At 39.1% G+C, this 21,918-nt stretch overlaps 1 protein-coding gene across 2 annotated transcripts; it reads right to left on the bottom strand.

The window, feature by feature from the left end:
- Nucleotides 1-5,484: 5,484 nt before the first annotated feature.
- On the bottom strand, nucleotides 5,485-20,337 carry grhl1 (grainyhead-like transcription factor 1). Of its 2 annotated transcripts, none has more exons than XM_079370688.1 (16): nucleotides 20,147-20,337; nucleotides 17,767-17,956; nucleotides 17,425-17,498; nucleotides 16,928-17,061; nucleotides 16,606-16,841; nucleotides 15,988-16,070; nucleotides 15,441-15,594; nucleotides 15,226-15,337; nucleotides 14,689-14,783; nucleotides 12,876-13,119; nucleotides 12,212-12,339; nucleotides 10,785-10,813; nucleotides 10,474-10,559; nucleotides 8,588-8,673; nucleotides 7,997-8,061; nucleotides 5,485-6,785 (listed from the first exon to the last, which is right to left on the bottom strand). In XM_079370688.1, the coding sequence occupies exons 1-16, from the start codon at nucleotides 20,164-20,166 to the stop codon at nucleotides 6,671-6,673; spliced, it is 1,851 nt and encodes a 616-aa protein (XP_079226814.1). In that variant the 5' UTR covers nucleotides 20,167-20,337; the 3' UTR covers nucleotides 5,485-6,670. The 2 variants fall into 2 exon arrangements, with proteins under 2 accessions (XP_079226814.1, XP_079226815.1); XM_079370689.1 differs by having other exon boundaries at nucleotides 16,723-16,841.
- Between the last annotated feature and the right edge of the window lie 1,581 nt (nucleotides 20,338-21,918).

Here is a 21,918-nt window from a genome sequence, read left to right as displayed (position 1 = left end):
ACAGTTGTCACCCTGTTCACCATTAATATGCATTTTTGTTTTTAATAAAATATTTATTGAAGAAATACATTCCTAAAACAAAGAGGTAATCATCTCTGGTTGTGGTGAAAGAAGCAGGATAATGTGTGGTATTACAGCAGAGAGAAACCCAGAGGGGGGGGGGGGACACAGGACCCTCAAACACGAGAACATCATGGTCAAAGGAATCTAACAAAAGATTTCACTCCTTGACAGGGTTTGTATCATGAACTCATCGACCTTTTAATGCTGCCTTTGTTTCATTCACAGCAGAGATGTCGATCTCACCCAGGGCTTTGTCTGACGAATGCTGTATGAGGGTGTTGACATCCTCTGGCTGCAGGGACCCTCTGAAGGGGATTTTTTTTAATATTAGCAGGTAATGCTTTACTACACTGGGGATAGAGCTCTAAAGGCATCCAGTCATGACGTTTGACCAAAATGTAACTGAAGATAATGTAGGTCCATGGACGTTGTGGCACTGGGATGAATTTCGCTAAGGCTATGTCAGCAGGGTTCAGCATCGTTGGGATCAGGTTTTGCTAATGTTAATCCTCCAGACACTTTCTCCTGGAGTACTGTTTTATCTGATGGCTCCTGCTGCATCCTGAGTATGAATTAACTCACTGCATCCTCTGTCATGACAGACAGGACTTCAAGAAAAGAAAGTTATGATACTACATTTGATCCGGCAGATTTGAAACTGCTGCATCTCGCAGCTGGACATGATTTTTTTCAGTTTTTTTGTTAGCGTGTGCTGCAGGTTTCTGCAACACGTTTTTTCCTGGATGTTGACATTATAGCGGAGACAAAAACTTCTTTCTCACAGGGATCTGGAGAGCTTCTTATCTGAAAGCATTGCTGTTTGTGATTGACAATACCAGGCGCTGCTAAATGAGCATCAAGGTGTCAGGCATTTTCAGCATCTTAACTGATATCTGTCGTCTGTTCAGACCATTTATTAAGAATTTCACTCAAAGAGTTAACTACGAAGGCAACAGTGATCTTTAATTTGTTTATGCTCTGAAAGGATTTACATCTCTTTGTTTTCTCTTTGTCAGGATGTGCAAAGTGGCTGCAGTGCTGCAGAAAGCTGCTGGGAGATTTGAATGATCATATCAGCATACTGCAGAGAATCTTTTCCCCAAGATATTTTTTTTTAAATGGAATGAACAGACTTTTGTACTAGGACAGTTTTGCCCATCTAATTCAAGAGAATGTGAGTGGGTATGTTATATCATGCACCCACCCTTTAAAAAACAAACACCCACACAAGCATGCATGTGCACACATCCACCTACATACTCAAGTATTGGACAACCAAAAAACAGCAATAATTAAACCTAAAAACGGAATAAAACGTGCCCTACATGTAAAGTTGTTATTTCCAATGACAAAACGTGTGCATTCATATTTTTCATAAAGTGGTATTCATTAAAGGTGTATTACTCTAGGAAATTTTACTGAATTGGAAAATTGCATATTAAAAATTCTAAGCACATTTTGTGGCTTGTTTGAACAAAAATGAAAATATGTATTAACTGCAGAGGGGTTTAGATATAGATGTAAATATTTACTCTAACAGACTGCTGGAGAATGTTCTTAAAGTTTCATAAATAAAAATATAGGTGCATTTGTATGTTTCTCATTTGATCAGTGGTTTCTGTCCTATAACTGATTAAATGTTTTTGCGCTTGCTTTGAAGTCTCTCAATATGTTCTCCGTTGTGTTTCCTGGATGAACAGTAAAAAGGCCATGGTTTCACTGTGTCCGTACAGTAGGTGTTGGTCTATTTTCAAAGATGCTATTTTCAGTAACTGCAAACTGAATCACAAAGAGGCACAATGAAAAATCATCCTGTTATGTCACCAAGCCCACACTTTTTCGAGTGAATAACTTCACGGCAGGAGGGAGTTTTTACTTGACAGAGTGGATCTATGAAAAAAATATTCAATGAATCCTACAAAGAAACACGGGAACAGACTGATTAAAACACCTAGGACATTGCAGTTCTATCGATCATCTTGTAAGGTACCTTTTGAAGTCATAGGAATATTAGAGAAAGATTCGAGGAAAAATGAAGCATGCTTCACTGTGCAAATAAGAAAAAAGACACCAGGAAGAAGACAATACCATTAAACTGTATGTGGAAATGTTTCACTTCATACCACATATGGAGCAGACTTTGTCTCAGAGGGATTTCTGCTGATGGAGGAATGTGTTTGGTTTTCTCAATGTGCAAAACCAGAACTGATACTAAAGCTGTGCTCGGGATGTTTGAACAGCATCGAACTAGGTCACTTGTGAGTCTGGTCTGCTGAGGGTACGTTATTCTGTCGTAAGAGTGTGTTGACAGGGCAGAACACATAATGGTGCTTTGGTGCAGAATTTGAGCTAAAAAACAAATCAGAGAAGCGTCTCAACAGCACTGAGATTATATGAGTCATCTGTTGACAGTAAACATACTGTAGCTCAGTATTTAAAACAGAAGCGTAGTCAGCATGGCAGGCTGTTTAGAGAAGTAGAAATGTAAACAGGAACTCAAACAACATCATCAAGACTGCAGGCTTGCAAAAATAGGTCAAATTTACACTTATGGATCATACTATTAAAAAGTTTGATGATATTTCATGACTGACACAAATTGGTGCCATCACATTAACAACTATCCTGCTATGTGAAACACATCAAATCAACTAACTTCTTTGTGAAGACTAAATGATACACAGTATTGGGTTGTTTTTTTCCCCAGCAGAAATAATTTGCAAAGTTAGTCACTGAATCGTGAAAGAAAAGGTCTCCACCCACAGAAATACAGACTGACTCATGAAAATTTCCAAACCACCAAAAAGCAACACACAGCATGAAGATCTCCTAATTAAATAAAAGACACTGCTGCAAAACAGTGCTGAGGCTTAATGAATACATGGCGTAGTATGTGTCCGGACACGCAGCCTGAGATAATATAGGGTAGAATAAAGGTGCAAAGTGGGTACATCTACATATTTTATTTTACTCTGTTTTCCTGTGAAAAAGGTGTTTCCTTTAAATCTTGATGTATTATTTTTGCTATCAATGGATAACAACAATAGTTTTTGTGTGGCAACCATTTCCTTTCTCAAGATTTCAAGAGAACTACTTAAATTCAATTGTTTACATGGGAAAACAAAAGAGATGCATCGATTTGGAAAATCAGGACCGATGCTAATGTTTGAAAAACAGTTTAACCTATTGACACTTCCAATATCCTTGTTTGTTTCATCACTTCTTTTGGTGTAAGACTTCCACAATGCCACAATTTTCTCCCACGTTTGACAATAAAGACATGTCAGAGTTCATACAAGAGGAGACCTAATTTGCCTGATAAAAAAAAAAATCCTTTCTGAATCAGTAGTTAAGTGTATTACATGTCACTGTTAAATTGATTTGGCGCAACAAATAAGAGTCAGCTTCTGACATTAATTCACATTATTATGTGTCGATGTCAAAATACATGGTGAGGTGAGGTGAGAAAGAAAACAGAGTGTATGTGGAAGTCCTCTGTGCAAAGTATCGGTGTATCTCTTATACAAGATATTCTCAAGGGTTGTAACATATGGACTACAAACATGGAAGAGAGAGGATGGAGGAAAAAGCCTGATGAATTCCTGTCAAAGCATACAAATCACTTGTTTTTTGTTTTCTGTTAAAAAAGTTTTAAAAAAAGCAAACAGTTTGTCAAAAAAAAGAGAAGATCAGTAGATCATAACGTTCTAGATGTATCCTTAACACTTAGTGTTTCTATCACATTCCCATTTGTTAATGTTACATACCAAAATATGAGTTTCACTTCACTTTATGGAAGAACCACGGAGAAAAGATGCAGCATATGACTGAGCTGAGATCCTGCCCAGTTTCCTGATCTCTCCTTAGGTCATCCATATGAGGACCTAGGCTGCTTGTTGACAGTGTGGGTTTAAACAAGGACAGACTGTATCATCATGGAGAATGAGCGGGATGCGAGAGACAGCAAAAGAAGCACGGAGCAGATGGCCTTGCACATAAGGACAACAGGGCAGCAAAGTTACAGTGGCTTGGCCCGCTGGTTAAATAATAACTAAATGACTCTTGTGGCCTCCCTGAACCTGCTGAAGGACCAGTCAGAGAGTTTCAGCTTTTATGATGCTGCGTGTACCAGTCTGCTATCTATCAGACTGATGGCATCAGGAGTCTACCTTATGACAGTTATGATAAACATGTTGTAAACACAAGAGTGGTGTTTGTCTAACAGTGACTATCATTTTATAAAAGACTTAGTGGCAGGGATGTCATCTGTCAGTCTTGGGGTTTTTTTTTAACAAATGTAAATGAGTAAATAACGTATGGCAGTTAGTGACCAAGGTATTAAAATGTCCATCAAATGCAATTCCGTGAAAGTAGGCGCAAGTTGGTTTGTTCTAAGCTAACATTAGCAAGCTGATTTTAAATTCTCACAAATATGACTGTTATAAAACTGACAACAAATGCTCACCATGATTACCTGCGAGATTGAGCTTGCATGATGGTGTAAACTGTTTCTCGTCATTGTTAATCATAAAGCTACAGCTGAGGCGCTTGATAACATCTGTGTTTTTTGACCTGATGACTTCATCAAACTTAAAGTTAAAGATTCACAAAAGTTATACTGGTTTATCCTCAGGGAGACATGAATATGATGGCCCTTTATCAGTAAAAGGAGCCTTTCACTCAAAGCCACACACATAAAACTCATGTGGACATAACGGGAACATTTAGGGAAAACAGGAGCTTGTAGTCAGGAGTAGTGTAGTGTAGAGTAGTCAAAGGCACACTAACCGAGACCAAGACATACCCAAGACCATAGTGCTCCGAGAGCAAGACATTATGGGACTGAGCCTGCGTTTCCCCAAAAACAAAAATTATTTGTGCTTTGAGAAAGGTGTGTTTTCCTTCTAATCACAGTAATGCTGTGGAAAAATAGCCTGGTCAGTGTTGGTCTTGACTGGTCTAGAGTACGCCCAGTCTGTGACCAGGATAAGAGGGAGTAAAAATGCTTTAAATTCCGAGAACGAGACCTTCAAAAAGTAAGACTGATTTCAAATACCACAACACCAGTCAGAAACATTCATATTCTTGGTTGGTTTTACTCTCCCCAAAGACAATTAAACGTTGATATATTGCAATTAAAACAAAAGCCTACACTATTCAAAAAGGGTGTAGCAGAGTGTGTGCCCTTGTTTCCGTAGGTGCATCATCTCTGCACCAGGCTGTCCTGACATGCCTGTTTCCTGTCCACATGGAGAGGGTTGATGCCCAGACATCTGTTCTTTTGGAAAGATACAGAAAACACTCACACAGTTAATCTCTGCAGCAGCACCAACAAACCCAATTTAATATATATATATATATGGGCTACAAATTCAAAAACAATGTTTGAAAATAAATAAAATCAATAAAACAGCAAGAAGGAACATGAAGAAATTGAGACTTTATTGGGCACTGTTTGCATCAAATCCTTTACAAAAACAAAACATTCATTAAAAACATGTAATAAATCCCTCGACATATGTTAGAATGACTTCTTATAAAATAAAATAAAAACATTATATTAATAAGAACAAAAGAAATATTGATATATATGATAAAAAAACAAAACATTGACCCACATCCATTTGTCTTAATAAATATATACACATTAAGTACTGAGATACAAAAGAAGGGATCACATCGATCCTTTTTGTCAGCAGGTATTTACAAAATATGTTCATTCAAAATTATCAATAAAATGTATTATACACTTTAAATATGGCAATAAAGATTAGTTTTTTTTCCTGAACTTTTCTATCATATTGCACTTCCAGAGCAGCCCGTGTTGACTGTACTAGACTTTCATTGACCTTTTTCATCAATATCCAGACATCTACTCTACAGTGGGGGGAGCAGTGTTTTAGCTTGATTATCAATGTATTTATTAACTTTATAATACTTATAAAGAGGCCCTTATTTAAATTGATCAGAGAACAAAAATGATTACACTTACAAACACATATACTGTATGCTAACAAATACAAGAGTTTCACTGTTTATGGCTAACTGCATGATGGCTGAAGAAAGTTTGACACACTAAATACTGCCATGTTGTTTGGTATTAATACACTGAAGCACTGAGGCTTCATCAACTACAAGCTGTCTTCAGTTTGTGCACTTAATACCCAACTTTACATATTGTATTCGTCAGTGCTATGGCTTTACATGCATGTAGGGAAAGACAAGTCCATTCCTCTTATACAGATTTTCTTAAAAAAAGAGAAACACTGCTGCTTGCAAAGCTTGAGGTATAGCAGCACACATGCTCTGTACAAAAAAAAGGTACAAATGTAGGCACTAATATCTGAGGCGCAAGATGGTTTAAAAATGATTCAAATTTTAAAATCTGGCATCCTGTATCCAATCAACATTTAGGATGATCTAAGAGCTATGACTTTTTAAATTCCTGTTGTAAGACTTTGTGTTGTGTCACCTGTTTGACATTTAAAAAAGTACAAACATGATTTGAGTTTCACTGCACAGCTAGACGTGTAAACCACAACTCATTTTTTTTTTTTATCCGTCCTCCATCCCTCTGCTCCATGTGATGCCATCTCCTCCTGTCTAATTAGATTTCTGTGAGGGTGAGTTTGTACATGCCACCTTGCTCCTCCATGGTTATCTGGAAGGTGTCTTCGTTGGAGTAGTGTTTGATAATGTTGTCGTCCATGTGGACCAGAATCCTATTTAGAAAAAAGATCAGTGTAAGGGATTTTTTTTTTTAAGCCCATCCAAAAATTAAAGATTAAAACAATACTTAAATCCTGAGTCATTCTGTTACGTTAAGTCAAAACATACACAGGACTTGAAAGATAATGTAACAGGTGGGTAACAATATTTCACATTTTTACTATGAAAAACGTTTTTGTTTTTTTAACAAACTTAAAAAAATGTAATAGCATGTCACTGGCACAAAGTTTAGCATAAGATTAGGACAGAGGCACTGATGACCTAGTGTTTAAGTTTTTTCTCATATATGGAGGATAAAGTCCAACCAGCAGGTCCTTTACAGCACAACACAAGAGTTAATGAGCACTTGGTACAGCTCATTAAGTCTACTGTTAATGCTCCAACTGTCATATATAACCTTTCCTTGGTCTTTTTTTTTTTTTATTCACCGTCTTCTCTAAAAAAGGTAAATGTCCCCAAATACATCTTTTGGAAATCATTTACTTATTCATTGGCCTTTTTGCCTTTATTAGATTGGACAGCCGTAGACAGACAGGAAAGGTTAGGAGGAGAGAGAGCTGGGGACAACATACATCAAAAAGCCGAGGTTGGATTTGAACCCAGGACCTCTGCAACGAGGACTATTGCCACTGCACGTGGGACATGTGACATAACTGCTAGGCTATCAGTGTCCCACCAAAATAAATCATTTTTTTAAAAAAAAGATTTGAAAATAGATTTATTTTTAAGCATTGTCCCGTTTCCACAGTCATTTGTTGGGACGGGAGGTGGGAGTGCACTCATTGAAGAGAGGACAGGGGACAAAGCAGGCAACTGATGTAAGAGAATGGGGAATTACATGTGGTAAAATGCCGAGGGTCAGAATAGCATGGGCCACCCACTTAAAGGACTCCTGCCTCTGCACATGAGGCATGCAGTTTAACCTCTAGGCTATCTGAAGACACTGCAAAATGACATACTATCAATATAGTAATTCAATTAAACATGCATGGCTGTTTCCTATAGATCATGATTTGGCTAATGAGGATTACAGAAGCAGCAGCTATTTGGATCCCTTATTTCCATTGAGTTTCTAATTTTTGAAGTAATATCTTTGAAAACATTTTAGAAGATTGAAGTGGATGAATGTTACTTCTGTGGGTTGTTGTGAAGGAGGGTTGTCTAAGGTAACCTGGAGTAGTGTAGGAGTGTTTTACTGACTCACCCTTTCTTGCACTTCTTGTAGACTTTTCCAACCTTGTCCAAAGGCAATTCATACTTCTCTGCAATCTGGTGCAGAGAAAAAAACAAACAAAATAAAAGATAGTTAATATTTAAAAAGGAACATAAAACTCTATGATACATAACACACAATAAGTGATACTGCATCAGATCTTTTACAGACACTGACTTCTTTTCCCACTCTGTGTTCCCACTTAACTTCCTCTTTTTACAGCATTTTTCTCATACCTCCAGTGAATTAGACCTAATGGACCCTTTTTTTTAAACATTTTCATTATTCACCTGTGACACTTTTATTCACAGTCCAATTTTTAATCTTACTTCCCCTCTGCATCATTCCAACATTTTATTTCTGGAACACAGTATGACCTAGCTTGAATGCTACAGTGTGCGCGGTAGTACAAATATACAATACAATAGGTTGCCGATTCACAACTGGCCGGGGACTACAGCTGGAAATTAGCTGCAAAGGCTAAAGCTGCTCCTTTTAATGTAAAAGGGGATTGTCCACGAAATAACAAACTAATAAACTAAACTAAAATGTAACAAAGACACTATAGTGAGGACAACTTACAGCTTCCACCAGGCCTTTCAGTGTAGGATTCTTGAGCATGAGTGCATCGAACACCTCCTCCGTCTCTTTGCGCACGTACAAAAGGACTGTGTGGTGAAAAAGAAAGAAGACAAGACAAGACAAGTGTTAAAGAAGAGCATGTACGTTTATGGCTAAGACCCAAAAATCAAAACCCAAATCTGGCCTCAGAAAAAGGCCACTGGCATGCGTTAAGCCTGTACTTGCGTCAAACTGGTTTTTGGTCATCTGTGTGGGTTTAAGGATTGGAGGCTTCACTTTGCTTCCATTCTGGATATTAAAGTAGCAAAGCTCCAACACATATGAACAAAATGTGTGTTAAATCCATAAGTAAATTTGCAGGTATGACATGCAGCACAACACACCTCCTAATTTTTCCCCTAACAGACTGTATGGGCATTCATCCAGGGCCAAATAAGTGGCACTGTTACAAAACAAAGCACACCTAGAAAGTACACACGTCGTACATGGTAGTAAAGACATGCAGTCACAGAAGGACATACTGTACACACCTCTCATTCACAACACTAGACTATCATGGTCTAAATAGATTCTGTTTGTTGTTTTCCAACCTGTTGCAGGACCTTGTGATATTCCTGGCCTCTAAATATAACAAATACTCTTTCTACTCTTCTATTTAAAGATGTAATTACGTGCATAGAAGTTTCCACTTGTCTGAATAACATCCGTTTATGGAGCAAAACCGAATGAAAAAGAAACGAAACAGCATAGTGACTATGTGTGGTTTCACAATGATGTAGCCGATATAGGCTCATTGTGTCGTTGAGCTGCAATGGAAGACTACGTTTAAGACAGACGTCATTTAAAGGAGGCTGATCCACGCATGATTGGCAGTTCTTTTCTTCAAAGAGACGTCAGTGTGATTCCATCCTAACCATCAACCTATTGTGAGGGCCTACTTTGTAACTGGAAAATCACGTCAGCTGAGATGGAAAGATTATACAACTTCACCTAAATCTTAGCTGATTTTAGTTGAGCAATAGTATTAAAGTATTTTTTCCTGAATCATGCTTCGTTCTAAATTTGAGGTCTCAACAATAAATACTTCTTGGACTCAGAATGTGGTATTTCAACTTTATTGTTGTTGCTTGTGACCCCTAAATTAGAATGCTTTTGAAATTGTAAGCAGTTCAAGGACTGAATTAGCTTGGCTTAATGAACTGTGAAAAAAAAGGCCTAACAGATCATATTTGGTTTTATAACAGTTGTGTTCCATGATCCTTTTGATTTTTCTTACAATCTGTTGAATCCTCGTTGTGTTTCATGGATAGGTTTAGTGTGCATATGATCAGGTTCATTTGGTTCTCTACGTATTGTTTCCAGACTAAAAACCTGCAGGAAAATGTTGCCTTGCAAGATCTGGCTTGGCTCTTCGACAACACAGAATATATTCAGTTCTATTTATGCAGATTTCATATGAAACAGACTTTTTAAAGAAAACTTGTGTTTATCACCTTAATTTCAAGCTATAACACCTTAGAGCTTCTCTTGTTGAATGTTGTAGCAGAGTGTAGGGTAAAGGGCACATGCTTATTTGTGTGTGCATGTTGTAATCAGTGGTATTTTGTTGGGTCAGTCAAGGCCTTGACCACGTGTATGTGTTTTGAAAGAACTGGAATGATCACATGGCCCAGAGTGGATGCTTGAGTTTGAGTGAGTGTGTGTGTGCATGCGTGTTTGCAAGTGCCAATTCTCCTCAGGGGCAGATCACAGCAAGCACACACACACAGGCATGCATGAGCTCACACTTTAACATGCTGACCCCTAACTGATCAGTTCATCAACAGTCAAATTAATGCACTACAACAACACTCATACAAACACTTAGGCAAACACACACGCTTTACCTTTCTTCGGTTCCTCCGCTCTTGCCATCTTGTTTGGGGGAGAACCAAAATCTTCATCGCTGAAGGGTAATCTCTTCATGCCCGAGCTGAAACACAAACACAAAACCCTGCTTAAACGGCCGTAACAACCAGCTAACAGAACATAAAACTCCCGAGCACACGCATGCATACACACACGTAGGCCCCAAGCATTTCCTAGAAACATATGAATGCCTTTATGCAGTTTACTGGGAAGGACCCAAAGGTTGTCTCAGTTCAAAACTGTCAGTCTGAAAAGACCAAGTGTAAAATCAGCAATTCCATGAACTCACCTGTCCTCTCCATCTTCTGTCGAGTAAGGCTGCAAGAGGAACAGAAAGGAGAAATGTACTTTTATTGCACAGAAAAGTTTAAAAATTAGGTTATTTAAAAATGCTAACAGTTTAATCTTTGCAAGTATTTGCATTTTATGTCAATAATCAAGATCAAAATGCACTTGATTTGAATGAATTGTTTGACATGAAAACAAAAATGTTAGACATGTTTGACTGTGTAAATAATGCAGGTTGAACTTTGCATGTTTGCAGCAATAATCTGTAAACCTGGTCACAGAAAAAGTCAACAACTAGACCAAAGGGTTTTTTCATGTTGACCCATGTTTTCCTCACTTTCTTTTGACTCTATGTGAACTAGATTTACAACACACTTAGTTTACATAAGGCAGAGCCACTTAATTGCTATTACAGTCCTCAAACACAGACACAAGTTAAAGAGCTGCACATGAAACTGAAAAACAGCATTAAAAAAAAAAAAAAAAAAATCAATACAGAAGTCACCTTCGGCAAAATCATTCTGTTTAACAATGAATGCGATAAATCAAACGTTTGTTTTTCTAATACTTGAAAAGAACATTATTTGATCCTACTGCCCAGCGACTGTATTGATTGCTGTTGTTGCTGTAAATAGAAGTCTATTCTGAGAGGAAACCAAGAAGACCGAGAGTTTATCAGAAACTGATAGCAGGCCAGGTTCAATGTCATCGCGAACACCAAAAATAACCTCCTGTCCAGCCCTCAGCCTTTCTGGGCACAAAGTAAACTTACTCAAAGCCAGAGATAGGGAGATAAGATAGTTTCTACTGCACGGACATTTCATAATATGACCAGTAGGGGGAGCTCAAAGTACATACATTTCTGAATAGATGAAAAAAATCCAATGTGCTATAAATAAAACATCTCATCGATCCATTCATAGAAAACATCAAAAATGCCAGACATCACCTTTAATACAAATGCTGCAGGTCAGAATACAACCCTATAATGCGATGTGTTTGCACCAATTTGAGAAAGCTCAGAGTCCAGTTACAGAGAGGTAGGCTGCAGAACCGATAAAAATATAAAACCTGACAAATTTAGAAACTACCAGCATCTATACAGTAACACTAACCAATCTCCAGTCCTCTTTTTATCTCAAAATCTACCTTTTTATTCAAAATGGACACATGTAATGTCACATGCCAGTCGCTGGTAAATGATTCATCCTGTGAGTAAACATTCTGAAATAGAGCCATGAGTATGTGGAGTAGCCCCTATCAGTGCAGGAAACTAGAACTGACTGTTCCTGCCAATGAGCAAGCACACGGGTCACCTCGACCCAGCTGGCTGCTATGTAGCGGATGCACAAAAACAAAATTGGTTTATTGGCCAACTAAGAGAGATGTAGCAAGATTAAGAGTTTTATGTCTTTGTTGGACACTCACTTGGCGCTGGAAGGTAGAGAAGTGAATGTCAGGAATGAAAAGGACCGGCTGGGTCTCAAATTCATTCATCATCTTGAAGATGGTCACGTCATTGCGTTTCTGCAGGAGGGGCACTTTAACGTCCACAACTGAGAGGAAAAGAACAGAAAGCAATTTAGTTAGACAGACATTTTGAATCTGCATTGTTAGACTTTAAGGGCTGTGCAACAGGCTATAATGATAACATAATGGTGCTACAGCAAACCTGTCCATATTTACACATTTAAAAAAACCAAACACTGAAAGACATTAGCATTTATCAAGTCATATTTCTAGGCACCATGGTATCTATCTCTGTTTTTATTTGTGTTTTTGTTTCCAGCAACTACTGTGGAAAATATCTGTCAAGCTTTTTTTAAGAAGAGTTGTTTTTAATTTAAGTGCCTGTATTGTTCATGAGTGTACTGTCCTATCTTAGATGTGTTTTATTGTTGATATAAATGAAGCCTTTTATTGAACAGCCATAGGATTTGTTCTTAATTGATTACAAGCTTATTTAGCAACAGATACTTTGTAATCAAATATTGTATGGTGGTCCAACGACTTGATATAATAATGCATTATGAAGAGCCATGTGCTTTACACAACATTAATGCACATGGACTCTGGGATTATATTGACTCACAAGCCAGACCAGGGTTCAGCTCGGCAACCTTCCCTTTCCTGCGGGACTGCTTCCTCTCCTCGTCCCTGATCTTCCTCTCGGCCCCCTTGTCACAGAAGACTTTAATCTGGCAGTAGGCGCGGTGGATGGGCTTGTTGCTGCGGTTGTTGTAGCTGTAGGTGTCGATCTGCAGGTTCAGAGGAAGACCCTTCACACCTTTCTGAGAGGAGAAGTCTGTGCTCAGACAGTTGACAGAGACGAAGATCTGCAGAAAGAAAAGAGGGATGGAAGATGAGACCAAGAAAACAATAACTATTAAAGCATCTAATAATTTATTGATGAAAGACAAACAAAGCAATAGTCATAACTGAACACTTGCTGTTTGCCTCTGAATCAGACATTTTTCACATCAGTATCTTTCTGAATCACTGAAGGCTTTTCTGCAGCCTCACAGTTCACTCAGGCAGTATTCAATCTTCTGTGCTGCCCTCTACTGGTAGACTTCAATAATCACTGTCTCTTGTTTATTCTAATGTGGAAGTCCTCCTTTTTCTTGCAGCTTCTTGTGTTAAGTGTTCTGTGCTGCCCTCTACTGGTAAACTTCGGTAATCATAGGCTCACGTTTATTCTTAAAACAGAGACGCTCCTCTTTCAACAATATCTGCACAACAAGAAGCTCCTGTTAGAATGATTTATTGGTGAGGTTTTTTTTTTCCTTACCTAAAAATCAATTAAAAGCCATTCAAATTATTAAAATATTTTTCAATTCTATTGCCTCCCGAGGACAAGTAAAGTTTTTTTAATTGAATTGAATAGAAAACAATTGTGTGATTTCTTACAATTTTATGCTGTTTATGTGGTTTTATAATTAATATTTTTTAACAACCTTAAAACTTCAAATGATCATTTTAATGGATGGTAAAAATAAATACAAGCATGTGGCCATGAAGGCGAAGAGAGCTAAAGGAATTAAAAGTTGTTTTCGGTTTCATAACAAACAAAATTGACCCAAAGCTAGCAAACACAAGGTGGGGAATGTTTTTAGCAAACACTGCAAAAACATATAAGCTGCAATGGCCTCTGGGGGCTATCCACCTACAAACAAACACACTCATTTCTTCAGGAGATTAATGAGATAACTCGTCATGATGAGATACTCAAACAAAGTGGCAGGGTGGTGCTTCCAAAACACACACTGAAGTAATGAACACACACACAAGGATGAACATCCTACGGCCTAGAGTCATGAGACAGTTACACTCAACATCCTGCTCTGTGTGACAGCGGTTGAACCATGTGACTTTATTTATGTTAAGTGTAGCTTATAGAGACCTGGACACCATAGAGACAGACCTAGACACCTGGACTGAATTATGAGGACAGGAGCTCCTCCTCTGTGTCACCTCTCCTACCTGTTGAACTGGATTTCATTTGAAAGCCATACAATCCCGTCATTCTACTCCCCCAAGAGTTTCCTCATACTTAAACACGCAACATCACGATATGGGTGACAGGAAGGTTGGAAGAGTGAAGAATGTATATGCGCCGAGCAGGAAGCACACGCACACACACACACGCACGCACACACACACACACACACGTGAAAGCTCAATTCAGGAGTGGGAGAAACCACTAAGTACCTTTAAAAAAAAAAAAAAAAGAGTAACAGTCCGTATTGGTTGTAGAGGTGAGAAGTTCATGGGTCATGCTTGAAGCTTAAGACAAAGAAATCCTGTATGCCTAAACTTTTTCTTTGACGAACACCAGCACCAATACTAGTCTTCATAAAAGCAATTAATATATTGTTTTATGTGCTAGTTTTTTTTTGTCTTACTTTGGCCTCCTCATTGGTGTCCCAGGTGAAGGAAATGGCATTGTAGGAAATCTCCTCGATGTTGCCGATGGTGTTGAAGCTCTCCTTGTAGTCAGCTGTAACAACAAACAAGAGTTAGATGCCTGTTAGCTGCAAAGTGACTAAAGCAGACAGACACGCAAATCACAATCAAATCCACACTTTTGTCTGGAAACCTTTATTTGTTGTATTACTTGCTGTGGTTTTCAAGGCTGTGGAATTAATCCCCTAACAATCCCAACCTAACTGTCTCAACCGAACAGCACACCTTTTCCTGTCAGGGACTGCTAAGCTTCAGACAAAGAAGGATTATAATCGGCAGACTTCGAAGACAAGAACACTTCTTAGTCTATAATACTTACACTCAATATTAAATCGCCACAAACCAGCAGTGTGTCATACTTCACAATTAACGTTTATTTTATCCTTGTTCTTATGAAGTTTAAGTGAAGCCTCTTTTTTTTGCCAACAAGTAAATATTGTTTTTAAATGTGTCTATCTGAATAAAAAGATTCTTACCGATGTCCAGACATCTCTGCTTGGCTGTGTGTTGTCTGGAGTGCCAGTACTTCCAGTGTTTCAGCTGATCGTCTCTGCATTTCTCCTCTCCAAACACCACCATGACTACGCTCTGGATATTAAAAATCAATATCCACAAAGACAAACTTAGACTGACAGAAATCACACGCATAATATCATCATCCTATTTCAGTTTATTTCAGTCTCTTTCTTACCCTGACTTTGGTGATGGGCTGCTGCATGCCTTTGTTGTCGCTCTCTCTTAGTGTGATTGGATAAAACTGGCCCTTGTTGAGATACGTCATCGTGCCGTCACCTGTCTTCTGACGCAGAGACTTGGATGCCTCTAAGGTGTACTCAAAATTATTCCTAAAATATAGGAACATAAAAAAAAGAAATCTGAGCAATGTGTCCCCAGAATGCAGATGTCACCAAAAGCATGCTCCTGTCGGCATAACCTGGGGTCTCTTTACAAAAAGTGCAAAAGTGATTTGTTATGTACAACTGGATAAAACTAGAACTACATTATATATACATCAAGCATAATGTGGAACACTTCGCTTAATGTCTGTGGCTAAATCTTGTAGTCAGTCTTGCGTGTAGTCAGATGTTGCCCGTGTATGTCGAGTCTTGACTTTCACATACACAGAGAAGTCTGATGTCTCCCCTGTGACCACAATGAATGAGGCTAATCTGCAGAGATGTGTCAAAAGCTGAATGGCGGTGGAAGCCGGGCAGTGGGCCGGCAGCAGCGCAACTTACCCCGGCACGGTGTCAAACTGAGAATACTCTTCGGGCGTCATGGAGGCCATACGTAACTGGAGATCCCCTGGGAAGGAAAACACCTGCAGCACACAAAGGATACAGATAAAGAAAATACAACAGGTTCATACATTCGACAGAGCAATATATGAATGTATACGATACTTCATTCAATTCTGTAGATTTTATTTACGTTATTCTTAATCTCCGTTTTGTTTATTTGAATTGGCTCTTCCTTCATGTTTCCACCCCCCTCCCTCCCCCATTCCCTCCTGTACAGGGGTTTTGTTGGGTTACTCGTTACTGAAGTAAATCCCCTCCAGGTAAAATAGAGAAAGAGCAGAGAGAAAGGGCTTTGGCCATTGTAGGAGAAAAGTACAGCACTTTATTGTGTTGCTGAGACAATAGCATAATAACACACTGGCCGCTATTTTGGCATGTTCAAATAAAACCAGGGGAAGGCTGAGCCCACCACCGGTTCCATGGGATCGGATGAATATCCTATTGTCTGATGGGAGAGATCTGAGAGACGAGAGGAGGAAAAAGAAGCAGGAAGGGGGGTTGCATTGGCGGGAGAGTATTAACAGGGTTTAGAAAAAGGGGGATCGAAACACACACCTCCTGGGAACTGTCCTTATAACTTTCGGAGAAGGTGGAGTCGGGGGGTGTGCGGGACTGGGTGCTGGGACTGAACTGGATGGCGTTATGTGTGAGCTGACGGTCAAAGACACCCACGTGGCTGTTGGTTTCGGTGCAATTGTTTGGTATGGTGACTGAGAAGCCATGGCTGGGCACCTCCGTCTTTACAGGTGGGTAGTTTGGCACAGCGGCGATGGAAACTGTGACGGTTGTGTCTGAAAGAGCAAATCAGCAAACTGACAATCAGGTTTTCTATTTTTAAGCTGCTTATGCCTCTTCATGTGTCTGAATGCTGACAGACCTGGGGAGGGGAACTGGCTCCTCTTGTCCTGGGCCAGCTGGAGGATATTAAAGGGCCCCTTGAGGACCTGGATCCTGCTCTCCATACCAGCCTCCTGCAGGGGAGATATGGGATGTCCTACCTGGATCTGGTGCCTTCAGCAAGAAAAAAAAGCAAATGTAGTTGTGCATCTCTTGGTTGTCACGCTTGTGTTTGATCTCAGTCAGATAAGCTGATTTAATATAGTCAGCATGACCTTGTGGTTTAACTTTCACTCAAGTCAGTTACTCTCTTTTTTTAATCTTATAGCAAGAACAAGGTACTCCTCTCCTAAACCCGTGTACACTTTTAATAGATCTCAATAAAATTATTACTAAAAATGTATTTTTTTTTAAAGTGCTGCACTCAGCTCCAAATTATATCACAACGTCCCAAGAAAGTGACAGTCTTGGAATCCAGCCTGCTGTCATTTTATTTTATTAAATGGGGGTATTATTATGTTAGTCGCTGTCTCTTACCTTTTGTTGGGATCCACATCACAGACCAGGGCTTCTGGCTTACTCTGGCCTATTGTTCTTTTCTCCCTGGGCACCTGTATGTGAGGGTAAACACAGCCGCTCAGCATCTGACCACATCACATCCAACAACCCGGGTCATCCTGCTGTCTATCCCAGCCATCGGATCAGTTACATGACATATGCTGTGCCTAACAGGTGTTACTCAATGTAACGATGTCAGTGTGTAGAATGATATTCAAGGTTTTGATAACTTATTCCTAAACATACAATTCTCCGCTATCGATTTATCTTGCGCAAGAACTCAAAAACGCAGGAGAACTTTTCCCCTCCATATTCTGTTACCTTATAGTAGTCATAGAGCAGGCCAAGAGCTGCTGCGCTGTCCTCATCTCCATTGATGCTCATCATGGCCTTGGTGGCAGCCGTCAGGGGGTTCTCCAGGAATGATTTCCAGGCTTCATCTTCTGTGGAAAAGGAGCGACGCTGGCCACCATACCCCGGCTCGTTCTGGAGAACCAGGACCGCACGCTTGCTGCGAGGAAAAGAGTTTCGAACTTCATTGTTTCATATTTTTATAGTGTTTATTCAATGAGACATCAGTGCTGATTTTTAATAAGAAAGACTGCCAATATGATGGCATTTGATACTTTTTACCACATGAAACTAAGATGACCATACAAAATTAAGTTTGCGCACATTATTTATGCACATTTGAAAGTGCAGACTCGAGGGTTAATGACTCTTTAGTTGATTCTCATCACTGACTTCCTACTAAAATCACAGCGACGTTCAAAACAGACAAACAGGTTATAAGAGCCAGGGATCAACCACATAGATGTTCTTTATCTGCGAGACCAGTTGTTCAAGCTTTTCAACGATTGTGCAACAAATCTCAGTGATTGAACCATCGAGGCGTCTTGAGCGAAAGATGCTCTACAGGCTCATCCAGACAGACTACTCCAGTATGGACGTCTCTCATTGGCTGAAAAGGTGACCGCTAGTGACGCATGTGACCCGGCTGCATTCCTGCAATGGTACAGGTACTGTTTTTCTATGACAGAATGATTGCGGAAAATATGTTTAGGCCCAGTCACCCTCCCTTGTACTTTACTTCCTCTTAGGTCTTGTGAGACTTGTGAGAATTTGGACCAATACGAATACATACTGATGTATTCAGTTATAGCTGCTTGCAATGACCTGCAAGTGTTCATTTAAACTCATTGGGCTCATAATTAAAATGGAAATACATATGTTCTAAATGTAAAGGTATATAGAACATTTCAACACTTCACATGCCTGTTTACAGAAAATGTTCATATTTGCTCAGTTATATTTACATAGACGCCTTAAGACAAGAGCAAAGAGGAGTCATTAGTCAAGCTTTGTTAGTAAACTTACATCTTAATCATTACCTTTCCTTGTCAAACTTTAAAAATTCACACATGAAATTTCATGTCTTTAATCATCCTGTGACCAAACCTATCTGTCCAGGATTTTCTTTCTGCAGACAATAAAGTAATTATGATTAAGTGTTAATGGTCTGATTCAGTTTCCATGTCCAGTATCTACAACAAAAACAGCTTCTTCACACCTCTGAATGGTCAAAGCAAAGTAATAATTAGTAATCCTATATCTAATTGTGCTATAGTCAAACAAGGCAACCTGATAAGATCCATTATTTACTGGTGATAAAACTCGAGGGAAAGTTTATCCATCAGTTAAAAACTGTTTGTTTTGTCAGACAGGGAATATACAGATTTTAACAGTTCAGAAACGACAACAGTAAGGGAGCATTATTTGGCATACGTTTCCTTTTGAGTGTCGGGGAAATAATTATTCAAAAACAAAAACATATTTTCTGTCCGAAATTTTAGGAAAAAAAAATATCAATGTAGTATTTTCTTCTGACATTGAATATTTGACCAATAGCGAGTAAAAATATCACCTCATATAGCCCTTTGCTTGCTTACATTGTCTGTGTATGTAGTCGGGCCAACGCCTACAGGGTGTTCAATTTCACTATTCTAAAAAGCCTTCATGTCGTTGCACCCAAAAACACAGAAATACGGCTGAGCGTTAAACGTGAAATATTTCAAAATGTCTCATCTTATTTCTTAGAGGAATTGCTGTTGATCTGATCTCTGACATGGGAACAAATCTATCATCAGAGCGAGTTTTTTTTGTTGTTGCTGCTGACAGCTCCCTGCTGAGCCCCGTGTTTATTCCTGAACAAACATCATTATGACTGTCCACAGAACTGTTGGAGCTTAGAGCAAAATCAAACACTAAACCGCCCAACGATATCACGGGACGGTTTTTATTCTAACATGCGCCTGTGCTCGCACGACAGGTGGAGATCCACCTGTACGGGCTTGAACATGACAGGTGAAATAAGCGGAGTTACGACCATGGGAAACTATGAGAAGATGTAATCACTTTCCCACCTGGCAGCCTTTCTCCATGAAAAAAAAGTCCTATATGAGTGCTAAAATGCGATACAAAATCATGAGCCATTAAAAAAAAAAAAAAAAAAAAATCATGCAACAGTTGCACGTCGGATGTGGACCACCTTTTGACCTCTGCTTTTAAAATCCGTGTGTACAAGTAACTCAGGAGAAAAGTGCAAAAACTATTTTAAAAAAGTAAAATTTAGAGTCAATATTTAAGGCTGTAAGAGTCAACCCGGTGTGCAGGCTCAGAGAGGATAGTCAGGACAACTTACTTGTCATGCTCCTGTGACATTTCTGTCGGTCGAACTGGACTTTCTAGTTGGTACTGAAAATCCGATCCGTCTTCTTTACTGAGGAAAACTCCGCCGCTTACGCTGGATGAGGGCCGCGGCGACAAACAAGTGTCCCCTACTGAGAGAACGGGTTTTGTCAGCTTTTCTCGCTTTTTTGGGGCAATGCTAAGAAATCGAGGCCGGTTTTACCTGTGACAGGGCCACGGATTGGATTACAGGTGGATGGATGGGCGGGGCCACCCTGTCAATTACCCTCTTTGGAGTTGGGATTGGTTTAGCAGGTAGCCTACCTGGAGGTGTAGAGGGACTTCGGGTGAACCAGTGGAAGAACAGGGTTTAACATCTGTGATTTTATCATGTTGGTCTAACAACTGGGTTAAATATGGGATTTCCTCCACAGACTGTATCATTAACAATTACAAAACAAGGTGATTTTGGGATGAAAAGAAAAAGAAACGGTCAAAATGTTGTTGTTGTTTTTGTTTATTTATTTATTATGGAACAGTTTTGAAATAAATAATAAATCATGCATTTATGCAGTGCCTAAATCACTTTGGAAATTCTCATTTTCATATAACTGGAGAAGTAATTGAGACTGTTTTGGCAGCTGTACTTCTTACAACAATAACTTTATGACAGGCTGATTGTTTCCTCCAGGAGAGGAAACTTTGTTGATGTGAGTCCTCAAGTTCCTGTGACACCAAAACTGACTTTTTAGAATAAATTTGACTAAAAAGAAAACAGATTGGGTTTACCCCAAAAAAAATAAAATAAAAGTCAGACTCCTATAAACGTTGCAAAAACGATTTATTTTATTTAAAAACTGTTGGAAATGTTTAAGTGACGTGTTTCAATTTTAGGAAAAAGGCTCAATCAAGAATTTCAATAATTTTGATGTCAGTTATGAAAATGATGAACAAAGAAATGAAAAACAGATAAGTATTTCTTTCCTATTTCAATTTCCAAGTTTGCTCGATAGATCAGTTCTGGATCCTTTTTTACCCTGACATTAGAGACTTTTACAGCATCCTTCAAAGAGCAAAGTGAAAAGAAAGTTGTGAATTGTTTTGCATAAATGTGGGGGTGGGGGTGCAAAAAAAAAAGATATTTTTCAGCTGCTTTAATTGTTTTTTGTATTGCCTACACTATTATAATCATACAAACATCTGGGTTGATTCTTTTAAGTTGAAAAAATAAATACATGAAAAAAAAACTCAAAACACAAGAGATCATCATGAAAAGAAACACTAAGGGTGAAAACAAACAGATTAGTAAGAGACAAAGGGGCTTAAAAGATGCTATCAACCATATACAAAGTTTCTCCCTTCACACACACAACGCACACACACTGAGCCATTAACTAACAGTAATACCCATCCCCCCATCTCCCTGTCACACACACACACACACACACACACACACACACACACACACGCACACACACACACACACACACACACACACACACACACACACACACACACACACACACACACACACACACACACACACACACAACCTCCTGCTGCTGGATCCTGGTTTATTGTTTATTTATCCCAGTGGAAGGACACCTGCTTCTCCTGAAGCTTGTTTGTGTTTGCACTGAGGACATGGGATAATACAGTGAGGGAGGGAATTGAGGATGTGTGCTTGGTCTTGTGTAACTGTATGTGTGTGTTTGTATATGAGGGGAGGCTGGGAATATCTGCCTTGGCTGCTGATGGTGGATCTGATGAGATGCTGACTTGACA

This window comes from Symphodus melops (assembly GCF_947650265.1).
Source record: "Symphodus melops genome assembly, chromosome: 19".
Lineage (NCBI taxonomy): Eukaryota > Metazoa > Chordata > Actinopteri > Labriformes > Labridae > Symphodus > Symphodus melops.
Note: the sequence above shows the minus strand (reverse complement) of the source record. Positions and strands in the feature narration are given on the sequence as shown.